At 46.3% G+C, this 17,298-nt stretch overlaps 1 protein-coding gene across 3 annotated transcripts in view; it reads right to left on the reverse strand.

The window, feature by feature from the left end:
• Positions 1-17,298, reverse strand: part of PIEZO1 (piezo type mechanosensitive ion channel component 1 (Er blood group)) — a 240,675-nt gene that overhangs the window by 79,994 nt on the left and 143,383 nt on the right. For all 3 annotated transcript variants that reach the window (XM_075325894.1, XM_075325893.1, XM_075325892.1), the window contains exons 8-10: positions 5,663-5,834; positions 5,460-5,579; positions 5,286-5,376 (exon numbers count right to left, since the gene is read on the reverse strand). In XM_075325894.1, the coding sequence (XP_075182009.1) occupies positions 5,286-5,376; positions 5,460-5,579; positions 5,663-5,834 (383 nt within the window). The remainder of the gene's footprint in view (positions 1-5,285; positions 5,377-5,459; positions 5,580-5,662; positions 5,835-17,298) is intronic.

Below are 17,298 nucleotides of genomic sequence, written 5' to 3' on the forward strand. Positions count from 1 at the left end.
GAGAAATAAAAATACAATATATCAGACTGGGTTTTCCTCTTTTTTTTTATAGCTCAGCATATTCATTCATAAGTCTATGAAACACCGACATGGATGATACAATGTAAAGTTGATGCCTTCAATGCAGTTTACATGTTAATTTGTGCTCAGATTTTCTAGCATATTATATGGACGTGTACATATACAGACACACTATTGTGTAAAAGGTTTAGAAGCCCCTAGAAATGGGCAATGCTTAGAACAATAGATGCCGCAGTTGGCCAAAGAAACAAATGCAGCAGAAGTGTCACATGGAGTTTTGCACAAACATCACCGACTGTCATGGCGGCATTGGGCGCTGTTCAGATTGCAGATTCTGATACCCCACCCAATGGTTCCTCTGGTGTCTGGGATCAATATAGGCAGCCTTAGGTGTTGACTTGCTGTGTGCTGATTCATAGGCAGGCTAGCAAGAGTTAATCTCTGCTGGGCTGTTTGCTCCCTTAGTCACATGTTGTGGGGAAAGCTATCACACCTGTTCCCCTCCTATTTATGCTGGCTGAAACCTTCCACCCATGCCAGCTATAGTTTACACTATGTTGGTCTGTGAGGTGTGGTGTGCTAGAACTACTGGTGAAAAATGTGCTCAATGCTTGGTGCGGGTGTTGAGTTTACTCCATGATGTTTTGTAGCTTCCTTCCTGCTCTTGTTTTTCCTCCTTAATCTCTTATTGTCTTTACCTTTGTGAGTGTATGGGTGCAACAGATTTCCCTTGTCTGCCTTTATCTATGGGTTCCATCACACTCCTGTTTCATCCTTCCCTGGGGGAAGGTGGAATCAGACCAGGACTGGTCAGGACCAGGGCCGATGGAGACTCCGGCCTCTCTACCATCAGGAGTATCCCTGAGGTTAGGGATAGCATAGGGTAGCCAGCTTAACGGACAGCTTAAGAGCCCCGGTTCTCCGCTATCCTATTGTCATTATAACAAGAAGACACGTCATGTTTACTTCACTTTTATAGCAGATATCCAGCAGTGCTATCAGCTCAGAGTTGGCAGAAACCAAATGGGACCTGCTAGCCCATGTACTTTTCAGAGAATTCTGTCTAGAAGTGGCTTTCATAGAATTGCAGCCAATGGAAAAGCAACACACAGATCTGCAGTGTAACAAACATCTTGTCCAATTCCTTTGAAAACTATGGCAGTGTCCCTAGAAGAATTCATGCTGCTTAAAAGGCAAAGAGATGTCAGCCACTATATGCGAAACGCGCGTTGGGGCTGCCGGAGCTCCCTGGGAGGTCTTCTCTATTCACTATGGGTAAGCTGATATTCCAGTATTGATATATTTCACTGTGTGGGTGGTTTATATGGGTAGATCCATCATGGCTAACTTAGTGGTGATATGATACATATACTCACTATTTCATCCTGCCTTGACATTAATGCTATATAGTCAGTTCTTACTTTTTTGCATATTTTTATTTTTTGCACACCTGCCTAAACCTTTTGCATATATAATATATGTATATTTTTTTTTTTTATTCATCCATTGTACAGGATGGAAATTCTGCAGCCGTTTACATCACCAGAAAGAGCTAAAAGGCACCTTTTGTAAAGAAGGAAAAGTCATATTAATCATGTACTAGAGGTTTCTTCCATATAAAACAAGATTTGCCGCCAGCTCTGCCAACTGAAGCGTGACAAATGTTCGCTGCTTAAGAAATACACAGGAATGCGCAGAAAGTCAGAAAGTGGAAAATGCCATTAAAATGGGCCGAGGAAAAACAACTGGCGTTGGAAGATTCGCACAGTAATGGCCGCCACATGGCACCAAGTTAGCGGAGCTCAAAAAAAAAAAAAGATATTATAATATATATATATATATATAAATAAATACATAATATATATATATACATATATATATATATATATATTATATATATATATATATATATATATATATATATATATATATATATATATATACACACATATATACATATATATATATATATATATATATATATATAATGTATTTATTAATACACACATATATATTAATAAATGCAATATATATATATATATGTATTTATTAATATATATATATATATATATATATATATATATATATATATACACATATATACATATATATATATATATATATATATATATATATATATATATATATACACACATATATATATATATATATATATATATATATATATATATATATATATATATATATATAATGTATTTATTAATACACACATATATATTAATAAATGCAATATATATATATATATGTATTTATTAATATATATATATATATATATATATATATATATATATATACACACATATATATATATATATATATATATATATATATATATATATATATATATATATATATATATATATATAATGTATTTATTAATACACACATATATATTAATAAATGCAATATATATATATATATATGTATTTATTAATATATATATATATATATATATATATATATTAAAAAAATAAAAGATTGTTGCAAAATGAGTCTTCTTAAGAATAATGATATTTTGTTGTAAAAAAATAGCTAAAAAGGGGATTTTACCCGCTGAAATTTCTAGATTAGGTACATGGGGTGTCATGGATGTGACAGTATAATATATATATATATATATATATATATATATATATATATATATATATATATATATATATATATATATATATATATATGTATATATGTATATATATACAGTACAGACCAAAAGTTTGGACACACCTTCTCATTCAAAGAGTTTTCTTTATTTTCATGACTCTGAAAATTGTAGATTCACATTGAAGGCATCAAAACTATGAATTATCACATGTGGAATGAAATACTTAACAAAAAAGTGTGAAGCAACTGAAAATATGTCTTATATTCTAGGTTCTTCAAAGTAGCCACCTTTTGCTTTGATTACTGCTTTGCACACTCTTATATATATATTAATATTACAGTGAAAAAAAATACAAATAATGTAACCTTTCTTTGCAGGTCTTTGTGCAATATTTGCTGTTAACACAATTCCACAGTCTTGGACCGAAAACTCGCCCAGCAAGTCAGGCAAGGATGCCAGACGGGACCATAATGGCACAATATGAAGGATGACATCTTCAGCCCGAGTTCACGGAGTCAGATCAGCAATTCAACCGTGACGGCTCTGCTACACCTGCACATTACAAGCGCCCTAATCATCACCCTGTAACCTGTGATTTCTCACCTTTCCATTGTGAAACTGCTGTGGATTTACCTCCTGCTTTACCCTCTGGATTGCAAAAGAGAGAAATCCACTATTACATCTGCAGCACAAATTGTTCCTTTGATCTCCATTGCAGCATTTGAATGAAATTTTTGAAAATTCAGCAATGTGTCACTTACTGGGCTACTTGCTGCAGTTTTTGCAAAATCATATATCTGCTGCAAATGTGGCAGTTCTCTGAATGCGGAGTTCCTCATAACACCACCCACACCATTGTGTACACTGTGCATAGGCAGAAAGCAGCCGATCAGGGGTGGGGCGGGTTAATACAGAGTTCATGAATATGGAGGACTACATGGCAGCAGGTATACTAATCCTGAAGTGATTAAATCAGATTCCCTAATAGTCCGTGTCATTTCTGTGCATGGCAAAAAAAAGTGATAGATTCTCCAATAGTCCATATAGACCATGATGCCATTTCTGTGCATGGCAAAAAAAGGGTCAGATTCCCCAATAGTCCATATAGACCATGCAAAAAAAGGACAGATTCCCTAATAGTCCATATAGACCATGCAAAAAAGGGTCAGATTCCCTAAAAGTCCATATAGACCATGCAAAAAAGGGTCAGATTCCCCAATAGTCCATATAGACCATGCAAAAAAAAGGGACAGATTCCACAATAGTCCATATAGACCATGCAAAAAAGGGTCAGATTCCCCAATAGTCCATATAGACCATGCAAAAAAGGGACAGATTCCCTAATAGTCCATATAGACCATGCAAAAAAGGGTCAGATTCCCCAATAGTCCATATAGACCATGCAAAAAAGGGACAGATTCCCCAATAGTCCATATAGACCATGCAAAAAAGGATCAGATTCCCCAATAGTCCATATAGACCATGCAAAAAAGGGACAGATTCCCTAATAGTCCATATAGACCATGCAAAAAAGGGACAGATTCCCTAATAGTCCATATAGACCATGCAAAAAAGGGACAGATTCCCTAATAGTCCATACAGACCATTTCTGTGCATGGCAAACAAGACGTGACAGATTCCCTAATAATCCATATAGGTTATGCAAAAAAAAAAAAAAAGGGACAGATTCCCTAATAGTCTATATAGGCCATACCATTTCTGTGCATGGCAAAAAAGGGACAGATTCCCTAATAGTCCATATAGACCATGCAAAAAAAGTGACAGATTCCCAAATAGTCCATGCCATTTCTGTGCATGGCAAACAAAAAGTGACAGATTTCTTAATAATCTATATAGGTCATGCAAAAAAAAAAAAAGGGACAGATTCCCTAATAGTCCATGTAGGCCATGCCATTTCCGTGCATGGCAAAACTAAAAGGACAGATTCCTTAATAGTCCACATAGGCCATCCCATTTCTGTGCATAGACATACAATACTTGGTCTGATTTTCGGGCAGGTCCCTCCAAGTCAATTGATTTGTGAAAAATTGACAATAATCAGATGCAAAATGTCTGTAATGAATGAGTTTCCCATTGTTCGTCTGAATACAGAGTAACAAAAGTGCATCAGCATATAATAAAATTAAGAGGAAGCTGTAATTTGTTTTACATATGGAAGCGGCGGCATAAGCAATTATCCTAAAAAAAAAAACAACAAAAAAAAAAAAAAAAGAAAACGTCTTTTTGTAGACATTCGGTGTACCAATCGTCAAAAAACACCTAGTGTAAAGGCCATATGCAAAGCAGGCGGAGTCAATACACGGGGTTCTGCTTCTTCTAAGTGCATTGACACACCCCCAGTGCACTTACAGACTAATTTGCATACGGCTTCTTCCCTAGATTTCTTATGATTGGCACATCGGATCTCTACAGAAAAGTTGTCAGTTTTCCTGGAGTACATGTGCCTATAGATCCATATCAATACGTCCATGTAAAGCGCCATGGACTTAATGGCGCTATAATAAAAAATAATATTTAATATTATTATATATTATTATTATTATTATTATAAATAATAAAAAATAAAAAATGTGCCACCATTCTCTGTGGCGGATAGTGTTTGGCAGTATACAGTACATACCTGGGTTATGCCTGGACTCCGGCTGGATGACGTGGACGGTGCAGTTCTGTGGATCGGGGTCTGCAGCTTCGCTCGTCTGCGGTAACATGGGCTGAGGAAGAAGAGCATGAGGAACAGTTTTAGTTTTTTGGGGGGCATGGAATGAATATAAAGCAATGCTCGGCCACGTCTCACCTTTGTCTCCTCGACAACACTGTATCTTTCCTTTGTCCACGACTCCACATCTGCCATTTCCAGGTTTTCCTCTGCAGACTTTTGGGGGTCCGCTGCTCCCGTCTCCACTCCATCCCCCTTCTGAGGGATACAAGGTGTCATCAGTATCGGGAGATTGTCAGACTAGGCGGATTTATTTTTGTGACACCCACCCACCCACATACCCTCTCTATGGTGGGGGTCTTCAGCTTCAGCACAGAGATCACTGCGTAGTACAGGAGAAGCAATATCCCCGGATTGACATACACCGGCCAGTCGTGATTCTGGTTGAGGATCAGCTCGTCCACGCTGCCCGTGCAGTTAGTGTGGATGATTATGTCTTTCAGCCCAAAAAGCCTGCAATGAGACACGTAAGACCATCACAAGGCGCACGACAAACACTTCACCCAGCCATTTCCACACACATTCATGCGACTGAGTGCGTCGCACAGACCAAGTGTTGCATTGATGGCCACAGTACGAGGATTATCACCCACAGCTGCATATGTTATGTGATGGCCACCCATTACTTATGGCTACTCTGAGGATCTATTGGAGCTGCACCAATCCCATCATGGGAGATCAGAGACGTCTCCGTTAGTTATGAGCGGGCACTACCATGCTCAGATGCCAGTACTCGTAACCAGAAGTTGGATACTAAGATGGGCGCGACTGCAGTACCTGACTAATGACAGTCAATGGAGAACGCAAACATTTTTCTGGAAACTCTTCTATTGATATTATATTCGAATACTCAAGTCACGCCCATCTCATCATCCATCTGCTAGTTACGAGTAGAGCAGAATAGCACTCATCACTAGTTACGAGTACAGAGCACCTGAGCATGGTAGTGCCCGCTCATCACTAGTTACAAGTACCGAGCACCCGAGCATGGTAGTGCCCGCTCATCACTAGTTACGAGTACTGAGCACCTGAGCATGGTAGTGCCCGCTCATCACTAGTTACAAGTACTGAGCACCCGAGCATGGTAGTGCCCGCTCATCACTAGTTACCAGTACTGAGCACCCGAGCATGGTAGTGCCCGCTCATCACTAGTTACGAGTACTGAGCACCTGAGCATGGTAGTGCCCGCTCATCACTAGTTACCAGTACTGACCACCCGAGCATGGTAGTGCCCGCTCATCACTAGCTACAAGTACCGAGCACCTGAGCATGGTAGTGCCCGCTCATCACTAGCTACGAGTACTGAGCACCCGAGCATGGTAGTGCCCACTCATCACTAGTTACAAGTACAGAGCACCTGAGCATGGTAGTGCCCGCTCATCACTAGTTACGAGTACTGAGCACCTGAGCATGGTAGTGCCCGCTCATCACTAGTTACAAGTACTGAGCACCCGAGCATGGTAGTGCCCGCTCATCACTAGTTACCAGTACTGAGCACCCGAGCATGGTAGTGCCCGCTCATCACTAGCTACAAGTACCGAGCACCTGAGCATGGTAGTGCCCGCTCATCACTAGCTACGAGTACTGAGCACCCGAGCATGGTAGTGCCCGCTCATCACTAGTTACGAGTACTGAGCACCCGAGCATGGCAGTGCCCGCTCATCACTAGTTATGAGTACTGAGCACCCGAGCATGGTAGTGCCCGCTCCTCACTAGTTACGAGTACTGAGCACCCAAGCATAGTAGTTCCCGCTCATCACTAGTTACGAGTACTGAGCACCCGAGCATGGTAGTGCCCGCTCATCACTAGCTACAAGTACCGAGCACCTGAGCATGGTAGTGCCCGCTCATCACTAGCTACGAGTACTGAGCACCCGAGCATGGTAGTGCCCGCTCATCACTAGTTACGAGTACTGAGCACCCGAGCATGGTAGTGCCCACTCATCACTAGTTATGAGTACTGAGCACCCGAGCATGGTAGTGCCCGCTCCTCACTAGTTACGAGTACTGAGCACCCAAGCATAGTAGTGCCCGCTCATCACTAGTTACGAGTACTGAGCACCCGAGCATGGTAGTGCCCGCTCATCACTAGTTACCAGTACTGAGCACCCGAGCATGGTAGTGCCCGCTCATCACTAGTTACGAGTACTGAGCACCCGAGCATGGTAGTGCCCGCTCATCACTAGCTACAAGTACCGAGCACCTGAGCATGGTAGTGCCCGCTCATCACTAGTTACCAGTACTGAGCACCCGAGCATGGTAGTGCCCGCTCATCACTAGTTACCAGTACTGAGCACACGAGGATGGTAGTGCCCGCTCATCACTAGTTACGAGTACTGAGCACCCGAGCATGGTAGTGCCCGCTCATCACTAGTTACCAGTACTGAGCACCTGAGCATGGTAGTATCGTGGGTGGGGAGGACGCCGCTGCGCTCACCAACGCTCGGGTCCGGCGCTGCTGCGATAGCTGCTCGGTGGCTCGAGCGGTGGGCCGGATCTGGGGACTCGAGCGGCGCTCCTCGTCATGGAGTGAAAGGGGGTAGTTTGGTTTGGGGGTTTGGTCCGTGACGCCACCCACGGGTTGTGGTGAGGTTGGGCACCACCGCTGCTGGTGACGGGGATCCCAGGAGCGATGGTAGGGAGCAGCTGGGATGTTGTTTCCCCCCCTCCGTGGGTAGGTGTTGGTGGTCCCGGGGCCCGGTGAGGTGACGGGGAGGCAGGTTTGGCAAGGTCAAAAACAGGAGGAAACGAGTAGAAATGCTTCAAACAATATGTATTTTCCATACGTATTTATTGATGTATTTTCTATACCAGAAAAGTGATGAAAAAATACATATACAAGTATATACAATGTATGAACAAAGTGAGGCCAAGAGGGAGGATATTAAAAGGCACATACATAACCTGCCAGAGCCCTTACAGAGAATCCTACTACTATACCGGGGAATGATGTGAAAGTGTCATACCACATAGTTCCAGAAATAAACATAAATATACAATGTATGTCCACTACTGACAAAGGTGTTTGAAAAATACACAATGAAAAATTGTACCCGAGATCTACATGTACCTGCTATATAAAGGACACAATACTTGTCTTATAAGAGAGTTATTTTTGTATAGAATTTACATCAGCAGGACTCAAAATAGACACCAGGCACAAAAAAATGTTTTGTTTTTATTAGAACCAATCAAACACCGATGTGTACATCTAAACAGTATCCGCAACCAAAAGGCTTGCGTTAATCATTATGTATCCCTAGCAGACACTCATCACATAAAAAAGGGAAATATATAGGTCTTAGTATATATAGTGGCTGCAGGGGGGTCCTGTCCCTACAATGCCAAATACTGCCAAGCACTTATATATTGCACGCTGCATCAATCTCATAAAAATGTCAGAGCAGTAAAGGCATATGTGCCACAGGAACCCCGTACATACCACACTTTGCAAAGGAAATTGCTGGCAGGTTAGTCAGATGAGAAAGGGTTAAACCCCAGGAAAAACTCCAACGTACGTTTCACAAAACCACTTGTGTACTGTTGCTTCGTCAGGGAGTGACTGATCATAAAAATCGGCATGTTTAAATAGCCGCCAGTCCCATAGAATCAGCTGTATCCTGTCAGGGCATTCAAGCGGCGCATGCGCACATGGCGCTCCCGAGATCCGGAAACCCCACCAGGCCGTCATGGCATCAGCGCACGCGCGGGAGCAGAGACGCGTCTCCATAGCACCCGCGCATGCGCACACGCCACCCAGAGATGGCCGGGGGGAAGGCGGACCCGAGGCACAATGCGCGCATTCGCACATCCATGACAGGTAACATAACATATGTCAGACATGGACATCTGTTAATGCGTTACTTCATGCATCGTCTGCTCATAACTTATCCACTATTCGCGCTGTCCCCACCGGACAGTTCCTGAGAATGAAGAGAATCTGTTCATCAGATCAAAAATTTGAGGAGCAGGCTGCAGACCTTACACTTCGATTCCAAGAAAGAGGGTATAGTAATCGCAGTATTAAGAAGGGTTACCTTAGGGCTAAAAATACTCCAAGATCCCAACTCCTCCTGACGAGACACAAAGACAAAGTAGAGTGCCCTGCGGTTAGATTCATTACTACCTTTAACCATGAATGGCACAATATTCGTGCTATTCTGAACCGCCACTGGTCGATTTTAACATCCGATCCCCTTTTGAGGGACTCTCTTCCGGTTTCCCCTTTAATGACGGCTAGGAGATCGGCTAATTTACGTGATGTATTGGTCAGAAGCCATTATGTTCTGCCGGCTTCTAGTTTCTTAGGTCTTACGAATCCTCGGGTTGGTTGCTTTCTTCGTGGCCATTGCCTTTCATGCAGCAATGTCTTATGCAGTTCGGTATTCTCGTCAGCTGACGGGACGCGTGAATATCGCATCAGGGAATATATTTCATGTGGCACCTCAAACTTCATTTATTATGCGGTTTGTGGGTGCCCATTGATTTATATTGGCCTAACGTCACGTGAACTACGTGTTCGCGTCCGAGAACATGTAAGAGACATTGTTGCGGCTAAGACTGTGGTTGATATCGCTTCCTTGAAAACTATTCCACGCCATTTTAAGGCCCACCATGGGTGTGATCCGAAATCCCTACTTATACGTGGGATTGAAGTAGTCCATGGTGGCATTAGAGGTGGCAATATCAAGAGAAGGCTAGCCCAGCGTGAGACAAGATGGATGGTGACACTGGGTACAGTCACCCCGTCAGGTCTCAATGAGGCTTTAAGCTTTGCCTCCTTTTTGTGACATCGCTCCACTTTTTGTGGGTTTGTTCCCCTTTTTGATCTATGTGAGTTGGGTGTTTTTACATTTTTAAATTTATGTGAGTTTCTTTTTATTTACTTTGTTCCCTTCTTTCTTTATATGTTCCCTGGAAAATAACAGCTTCGATCCTGTTTCTTTTTCAAACTCTCGAGTTGAAATGTGGCATATGAGAATTGAGGATTTTCCTCTATCAAATAACGACATGGACACTGGACTGCAAATATATTGTGTTGGAATGAAATTATGTTTATCTCTTTTTTGCTATAATATCTTGGCAATGCTCTTCTAATATGTATTGTATATTACACTTAGATTACATGCAGTCGCAGCATGTCTATGTTTGACATATGTTATGCTTGTCATGCTATTTGTCATAGATGTGCATATATTTTGTGCTGTGAAATAATGTCTATCCATTTCGCTATAATATCTTGGCAATATTTTCTCAATATGTATTGTATATTGCACTCACGTGACCCTGGAATTGCTGACTCCGGTCTTCCTCCCGTCTCCTTCCACCATTCCCATTCTTATCTAAAATGACTACGCAGACACCGAATATCTTTTGGATAATTCTGGCCATAGCAGCCATTTTATTAACATAAATACATAACCAATAAAATTGCAATATGGTAAGGTCCTTGAAGCTACAACCCTGGTGATCCCCATAAACCGAACCATAAAACCAACTTGCTCCCAGCCGTTACCCACACTGGCTCAGGCGCACCAAACTGTAAGGGTTAATCCTTCGTTAACCCCAACACACCCACAGGGGCCCCGATATCCCCGTCGGGATTCCCCTCCAAATCACCAGGTGACCAGCAATTATGCCAATGAGGGGATCCACACCCGTATGGATTCCCCGAACAATTTTAAACCAACTTCAAGGACCCACCAATAACACGCCACAACGAAGGCACCTTGATAACCTTCAAGTGCCTGAGACCCCCCTCAACCTCAGGGCCCTTTCAATACCTCCCTGCAAGCCGAGGGTCCACAAATCGATCCCTACCGCATTTAAGTGTACCCCATCCGCCAACCAAAATTCCTCTTCCGTCCTTTCCAACTCCACATGCCGGATACAAACACCCCCATTCCGACTAACAAACTTTGAAATCGCCCTATTAACCTTCGCCCGCGCCTTGTTCAGCCTCTCAACAGACCGCGCCTTCCGCCAACTCCTTCTCGCCACCATCTCTGACCAAACTACCGTAATCCCTGGAAAAGACACCCATAGCCGCAACAAGTCGTGCTTGATGTCTTTTATTAGGATTCTGAAAGGCCTTTTCCCTAGATCGTTCCCCCCCAACGTGTAAGACCAACACTTCAGGAGGCCTGTCTAATCGGGCATATTTATGCACCTCTTGTAACACCCCGCTCCACCCTAACCCCCGAACCCCGAGCCATCGTACGAGAGCCACGTCCCTGGCGAAGCCTAACTGTCTCCCGTTCCTTCTCGCATCCGCTCGCCGGGCTCCCCAATACACGTAAGAATGGCCCAAGATCCAGACCAGCGGGGGGGGAGGGAAGGGGTGTTTCTGCAATACAAAAGCACAAACAAACAACCATTTTAGTGCCTGATACCCTCAAACGAAACACCCACACCCCGGCCGCCCCCCCCCCCCCCCCATTCACCGTAAGAGTCCCCACTCAGTTTCCGACCACCGCCTGGGGGCGGACGTACAACTTAAAACGCCCCGACTTCCACCTACCAATCTGTTTAACCGCGTCTTCAGACAAACCGCACATGGATGCTTCTGTTGCCGCCCCTATGCGAAAAGAATGCGATCCGAAAGACTTAGGGTCTAACCCCAAGGCCTTCAAACACGCCCTGAAAACACTCACAAACTGATATCGTGATAAGAAAGACCCGTCGTCATGACATAACAGCGGGCCGTCCACCTTTTTACGAATCTGTTCAAAATTCTTGAAACACCTCAACGGGCACATATCCGATCCCCTAACCGCTCCCAAACACACTCGCTTCCCTGCCCCCCGTTGATCAGTTTTAGATTTACTTATCCAAAATTCAATTCCCCTGTCCACCGCCATAATGTCACCACGACTCAAACCCCCGGGGGACACCTTACTGGGAGATACCAATTCCCCAACCCGCAGTGCTCCAAAAAACGCCAAGGAAAACGCTAACCTAAACAAATGTTCCTCAAACGGAGATGTACAGACCTCCCCCAACACCCCACCCAGCCGTTCCAATAATCCGAATGACACTGGTCGTCTACCATCCAATAGCTTTCGTCCTCTTCTAAAACCCTTCAACGCCTGGACAACCAAAAAACACTTAGTTAAATCTCGTAACCCTCTTAACCGAAAACCAAATGCTAACCCTGCCATGAAACGATTTGCCTTCGCAACCGACCACCCTGCTACTGCCGCTTCCCCCAACTTTTCCAACAATATACCCAACTGATCCTCTTCAGAAAAATCCCCACCCTGTAACCATTGTTCCCACAGCCCCCATGCTGCCTGATACGCTGTCCACGTGTTACCCGACAAGGACGCCCGAATTAGCGGTCCCGCTGCCCGAAGACCACGTTCCAAAGGTGTGCTGGGCACTCCAACCCACTGGACTCTGCCTCTGGTGCGCAAACCCGGAACCGATCCCACTGAAAACGAGAGAGGGAATCAGCTATTAGGTTCTGAACACCTGGCACATGAGTCGCCGTAATACATGCGTTAATTTGCAGACAAACCAATACCAATTCCCGCAACACCCGAACGACCGGAGGAGAGGACGCCGAAAACTGATTAATCGCCAGCACCACCCCCATGTTGTCACAGTTAAAACGAATCTTCTTGTTTGCCAACTGGCCTCTCCAAAGATGAAGTGCCACCATTATTGGAAAAATTTCCAACAGCGCCACATTCTTTGTCAGGCCTTCAGCCGTCCAGTTGGCCGGCCACCGACCCACACACCACTGACCCTGGAAGAAAGCTCCGAAACCTGAACTGCCCGCCGCATCCGTAAACAACTCCAAGTCAAAATTGTCCACTGCATCCATCATTATCAGGGAACGACCGTTGTAGTGTTCCAAAAACTGTCCCCACACTGCTAAGTCCGCTTTGTGGTCTGCTGATAACCGAACGTAATGGTGCGGAGCAAGCACCCCCGCCGTTGCCCTGGCCAGTTGTCGCGAAAAAATCCGGCCCATTGGCATCACCCTACAAGCAAAGTTAAGTTTTCCCAGTAGGGACTGCACTTCCCTTAATTGCAGTTTCTTCACCCATCGTGCCCTTGCCACCTCGTCCCTCATGGCCGCAACCTTGTCCTCAGGAAGCCGGACTTCCCAGGCCACTGAATCGATTACAATGCCCAGAAAACTTAAACTAGTAGTTGGTCCCACCGTTTTTTCAGGCGCCAGGGGGACCCCAAATTGGTCCGCAACCCACTCCATAGTTGCCAAAATCCTGGCACACTGAGCCGAATCGGCAGGACCTACACACAAAAAATCATCGAGGTAATGTACCAATGCTGACAAGCCTGAAACGTCCCGAACAACCCACTCCAAAAAGCAACTAAACGTTTCGAAAAATGCGCATGAGATTGAGCACCCCATGGGCAAACAGCGATCTACAAAATACGCCCCCTCCCAAAAGCAACCCAACAACCGGACACAATCTGCATGCACTGGCAAAAGCCGAAAAGCTGATTCAATATCTGTCTTAGCCATAAGTGCTCCCTTTCCACATTTTTTTACCCAGCTTGTGGCCTCATCAAATGACGTATAAACCACCGAACACAGTTCAGCCGGTATCCCGTCATTTACCGACCTACCTCTTGGGTAAGACGGATGGTGAATCAGCCGGAATTTTCCCGGCTCCTTTTTTGGCACCACCCCCAACGGCGAGACCACTAGATCAGGAAAAGGAGGGGCCTGGAACGGCCCCGCCATCCTCCCCAAGGCCACTTCCTTGCCTAACTTTTCGGCCACAACCCCCGAATGCTGGTAAGCTGACAAAAGGTTCTTCGTCGCCGCCGGCACATTAAAAGTGGGAGCCGGAATTCTGAAACCCTCCCCAAATCCCAACCGCAAAACTTCAGCTTTCTCCCTATCAGGGTACCTATTTAGGTACGGAAGCATCGCGGCTAAGCTCACCGGCGTCAGACCCTTGGGTATGAGTGGTGCCGGGCTTGGATTTGCCTTTCTTAAAGCACTTTGCCGCTCCATGTGAGGTCCCATTACAATGGGTACAGAGGTGCTTAAAACGGCAGGTTGCCCCGAACTTGCATTGCCCCTCATTGAATTGCCAACACACGCCGGGCTTTTGTGAACCCCCCTGACCTTGTTGACTACCGGCACCCTGTGTTCCGGACTGGCCGGCAGACCCGGCCCCGCCCTGAAAGGGCTGGCCATATCTCGACGGCGCCATAACCCGTAACCACAACCCGATGTCCTTTTGGTCCCATCTAATAGAAGGTCGAACGGCTTTCCGCTGACGAAACTGTTCGTCATACCTAAGCCATGTCTGTCCCCCATATACCCTGTAAGCCTCACCAATAGAGTCCATATAGCAGAACAAATGTGAACAGTTCTCCGGCGCCTTCTCGCCTATCACACTCGCCAAAATAGCAAAAGCCTGCAACCAATTAGTGAACGTCTGAGGGATCAAGCGCCATCGCCGCTTCTTTTCCTCCTCTTTCGTGCTCTCATCCTTTTTACCTTTGTCCAAATTAAATTTTGCCAACGGCAGCAGGGAGAAGATCTCTACGTATTCATCCTTCCATATCTTCTCCTTCACCTCTGTCTTAAGATGGGAACCCAAGGGACCCTCAAAACAGACGAAAACCTCGCCCCGCGCCCGATCATCCAAATGAAGCCTGTCCTCCTTATTCTTTTCCGTCTGAACCGATACTGACACCGGGGAAGCAATACCCGCCACCGGCGTTTCACTAATGCCCAAGGGAGGTGGATTAATCCAAGCCCCCACTGGCCCTGAGTGTTCCCGTGCCCCCCCAATCCGCTCCAGCAACGTACGCACACAACCTATAAGCTCTACTACATCCCCCCTTCCTGACACATTCTCCACCCCCCGTGGGTATCCCCTGCCTAAACCCTGGGTGACCTACATCCCCCCTTGCGTTCTGTACCTGACAATACTGGGCAGACAAACAGGACATAGAACCATACTCACCGGGCTGCACGAGGGTAGCGGCCCCGTCAGCCGGACTACCAGACTCCTGACGTCCCACCGGCTGCTCAGTAGACTCCTGGCTCCGCACCTCCGCTTCGCCGCCGTTGGCCCCTGCTGCTGCAGGGCCGGAAGATCCCTCCAGGAGCTGATCCTGTGGCTGATGTCCGCCCCCCCAGCCGGCTGCCACAGGGGGCTGTCTGCGGTCCTCTGGATCCTGCCGACGCAGCTCCCACATCCCACTCCACGGGGCCCCCCCGTCATTCGGGGCCTCTGCTGATGAGGGCCCTGCACGCCAGGCCCGGTGCACTACAGATCCCAGCCGTCGTGATCCGCCCCCTCTGCTAGGGCCCGCCCCCTCATCTGACCTCCACCGCAGACAGGGCTCAGGGCACTCGGCCGGCACATCACCAGAGCGCCCCGCCGCAGCTCCGACATCCACCGTTGACACAGCGGGAGCAGGCCCCGCCCCCAACTCCAGCAGAGGCCTGCTCTCCACCGCTGGACCCGGCCGCACTCTTGAATTCCTCCCAGACCGGGGCCTGCTGGACTTTTTTGCACATGGCGCCCGGCCTGGAGGGTCCCCGGAGGGGCTTCTAGTGCGTCGCTGGGCCCGGGGAGTCACCTCAGGGGATAACCGCTCCGGCGGTCTGGATCTCCGGAGGCGCCGCTCACGTGGGGGGGGGGGGGAGCCCCCACCGCCTCCCTCCGATGAGTCCCTGCACAGACGCCTGCAGCCAGCCTGGAGGATGGTCGCCAGCCGCCGCTCTCAGCCGCTCCAGGATGCGTTCCACAGACTCCATTGCCGCAGGTAAGGTGGCTGCGACTCGTCCTTCAGCTAGGGGAGCGGGAAAGTGCCGCTCCTCCCCTTTGCCCATCCAATCCTTTCAAAACGGGCTCGCTCCCCCTCCCCCCACCCATGACACCCTGACCTCCCCACCAATCAGGGGTCATGCAGGCCTCCGCAAATGCCCCGGGTGGGGGGGGGGAAATGCTCCGTCCTCTCTTTACATGCAATTGCAGCATGTCGATGTCTGACATATGTTATGTTACCTGTCATGGATGTGCGAATGCGCGCATTGTGCCTCGGGTCCGCCTTCCCCCCGGCCATCTCTGGGTGGCGTGTGCGCATGCGCGGGTGCTATGGAGACGCGTCTCTGCTCCCGCGCGTGCGCTGATGCCATGACGGCCTGGTGGGGTTTCCGGATCTCGGGAGCGCCATGTGCGCATGCGCCGCTTGAATGCCCTGACAGGATACAGCTGATTCTATGGGACTGGCGGCTATTTAAACATGCCGATTTTTATGATCAGTCACTCCCTGACGAAGCAACAGTACACAAGTGGTTTTGTGAAACGTACGTTGGAGTTTTTCCTGGGGTTTAACCCTTTCTCATCTGACTAACCTGCCAGCAATTTCCTTTGCAAAGTGTGGTATGTACGGGGTTCCTGTGGCACATATGCCTTTACTGCTCTGACATTTTTATGAGATTGATGCAGCGTGCAATATATAAGTGCTTGGCAGTATTTGGCATTGTAGGGACAGGACCCCCCTGCAGCCACTATATATACTAAGACCTATATATTTCCCTTTTTTATGTGATGAGTGTCTGCTAGGGATACATATTGATTCACATGGGTTCTCTAATTGCAGATACTGCTTAAATGTATACATCTGCGGTTGATTGGTAATTTAATCTGCCAGCAATTTCCCTTGCTGAATGTGGTATGCACGGGGTTCCTGTGGCGCATATGCCTTTACTGCTTTGACATAATATTTTTGTAAGATTGATGTAAAGTGCAATATAATAGTGCTTGGCAGTATTTGGCATTGTAGGGACAGGACCCCCCTACAACCACCATAACATACTAAAACTTCTTATGTGATGAGTGTCTGCTTGGGATACATAATGATTAACGCAAGCCTTTTGGTTGCGGATACTGTTTAGATGTACACATCGGTG

This window comes from Anomaloglossus baeobatrachus, chromosome 10, assembly GCF_048569485.1.
Source record: "Anomaloglossus baeobatrachus isolate aAnoBae1 chromosome 10, aAnoBae1.hap1, whole genome shotgun sequence".
Lineage (NCBI taxonomy): Eukaryota > Metazoa > Chordata > Amphibia > Anura > Aromobatidae > Anomaloglossus > Anomaloglossus baeobatrachus.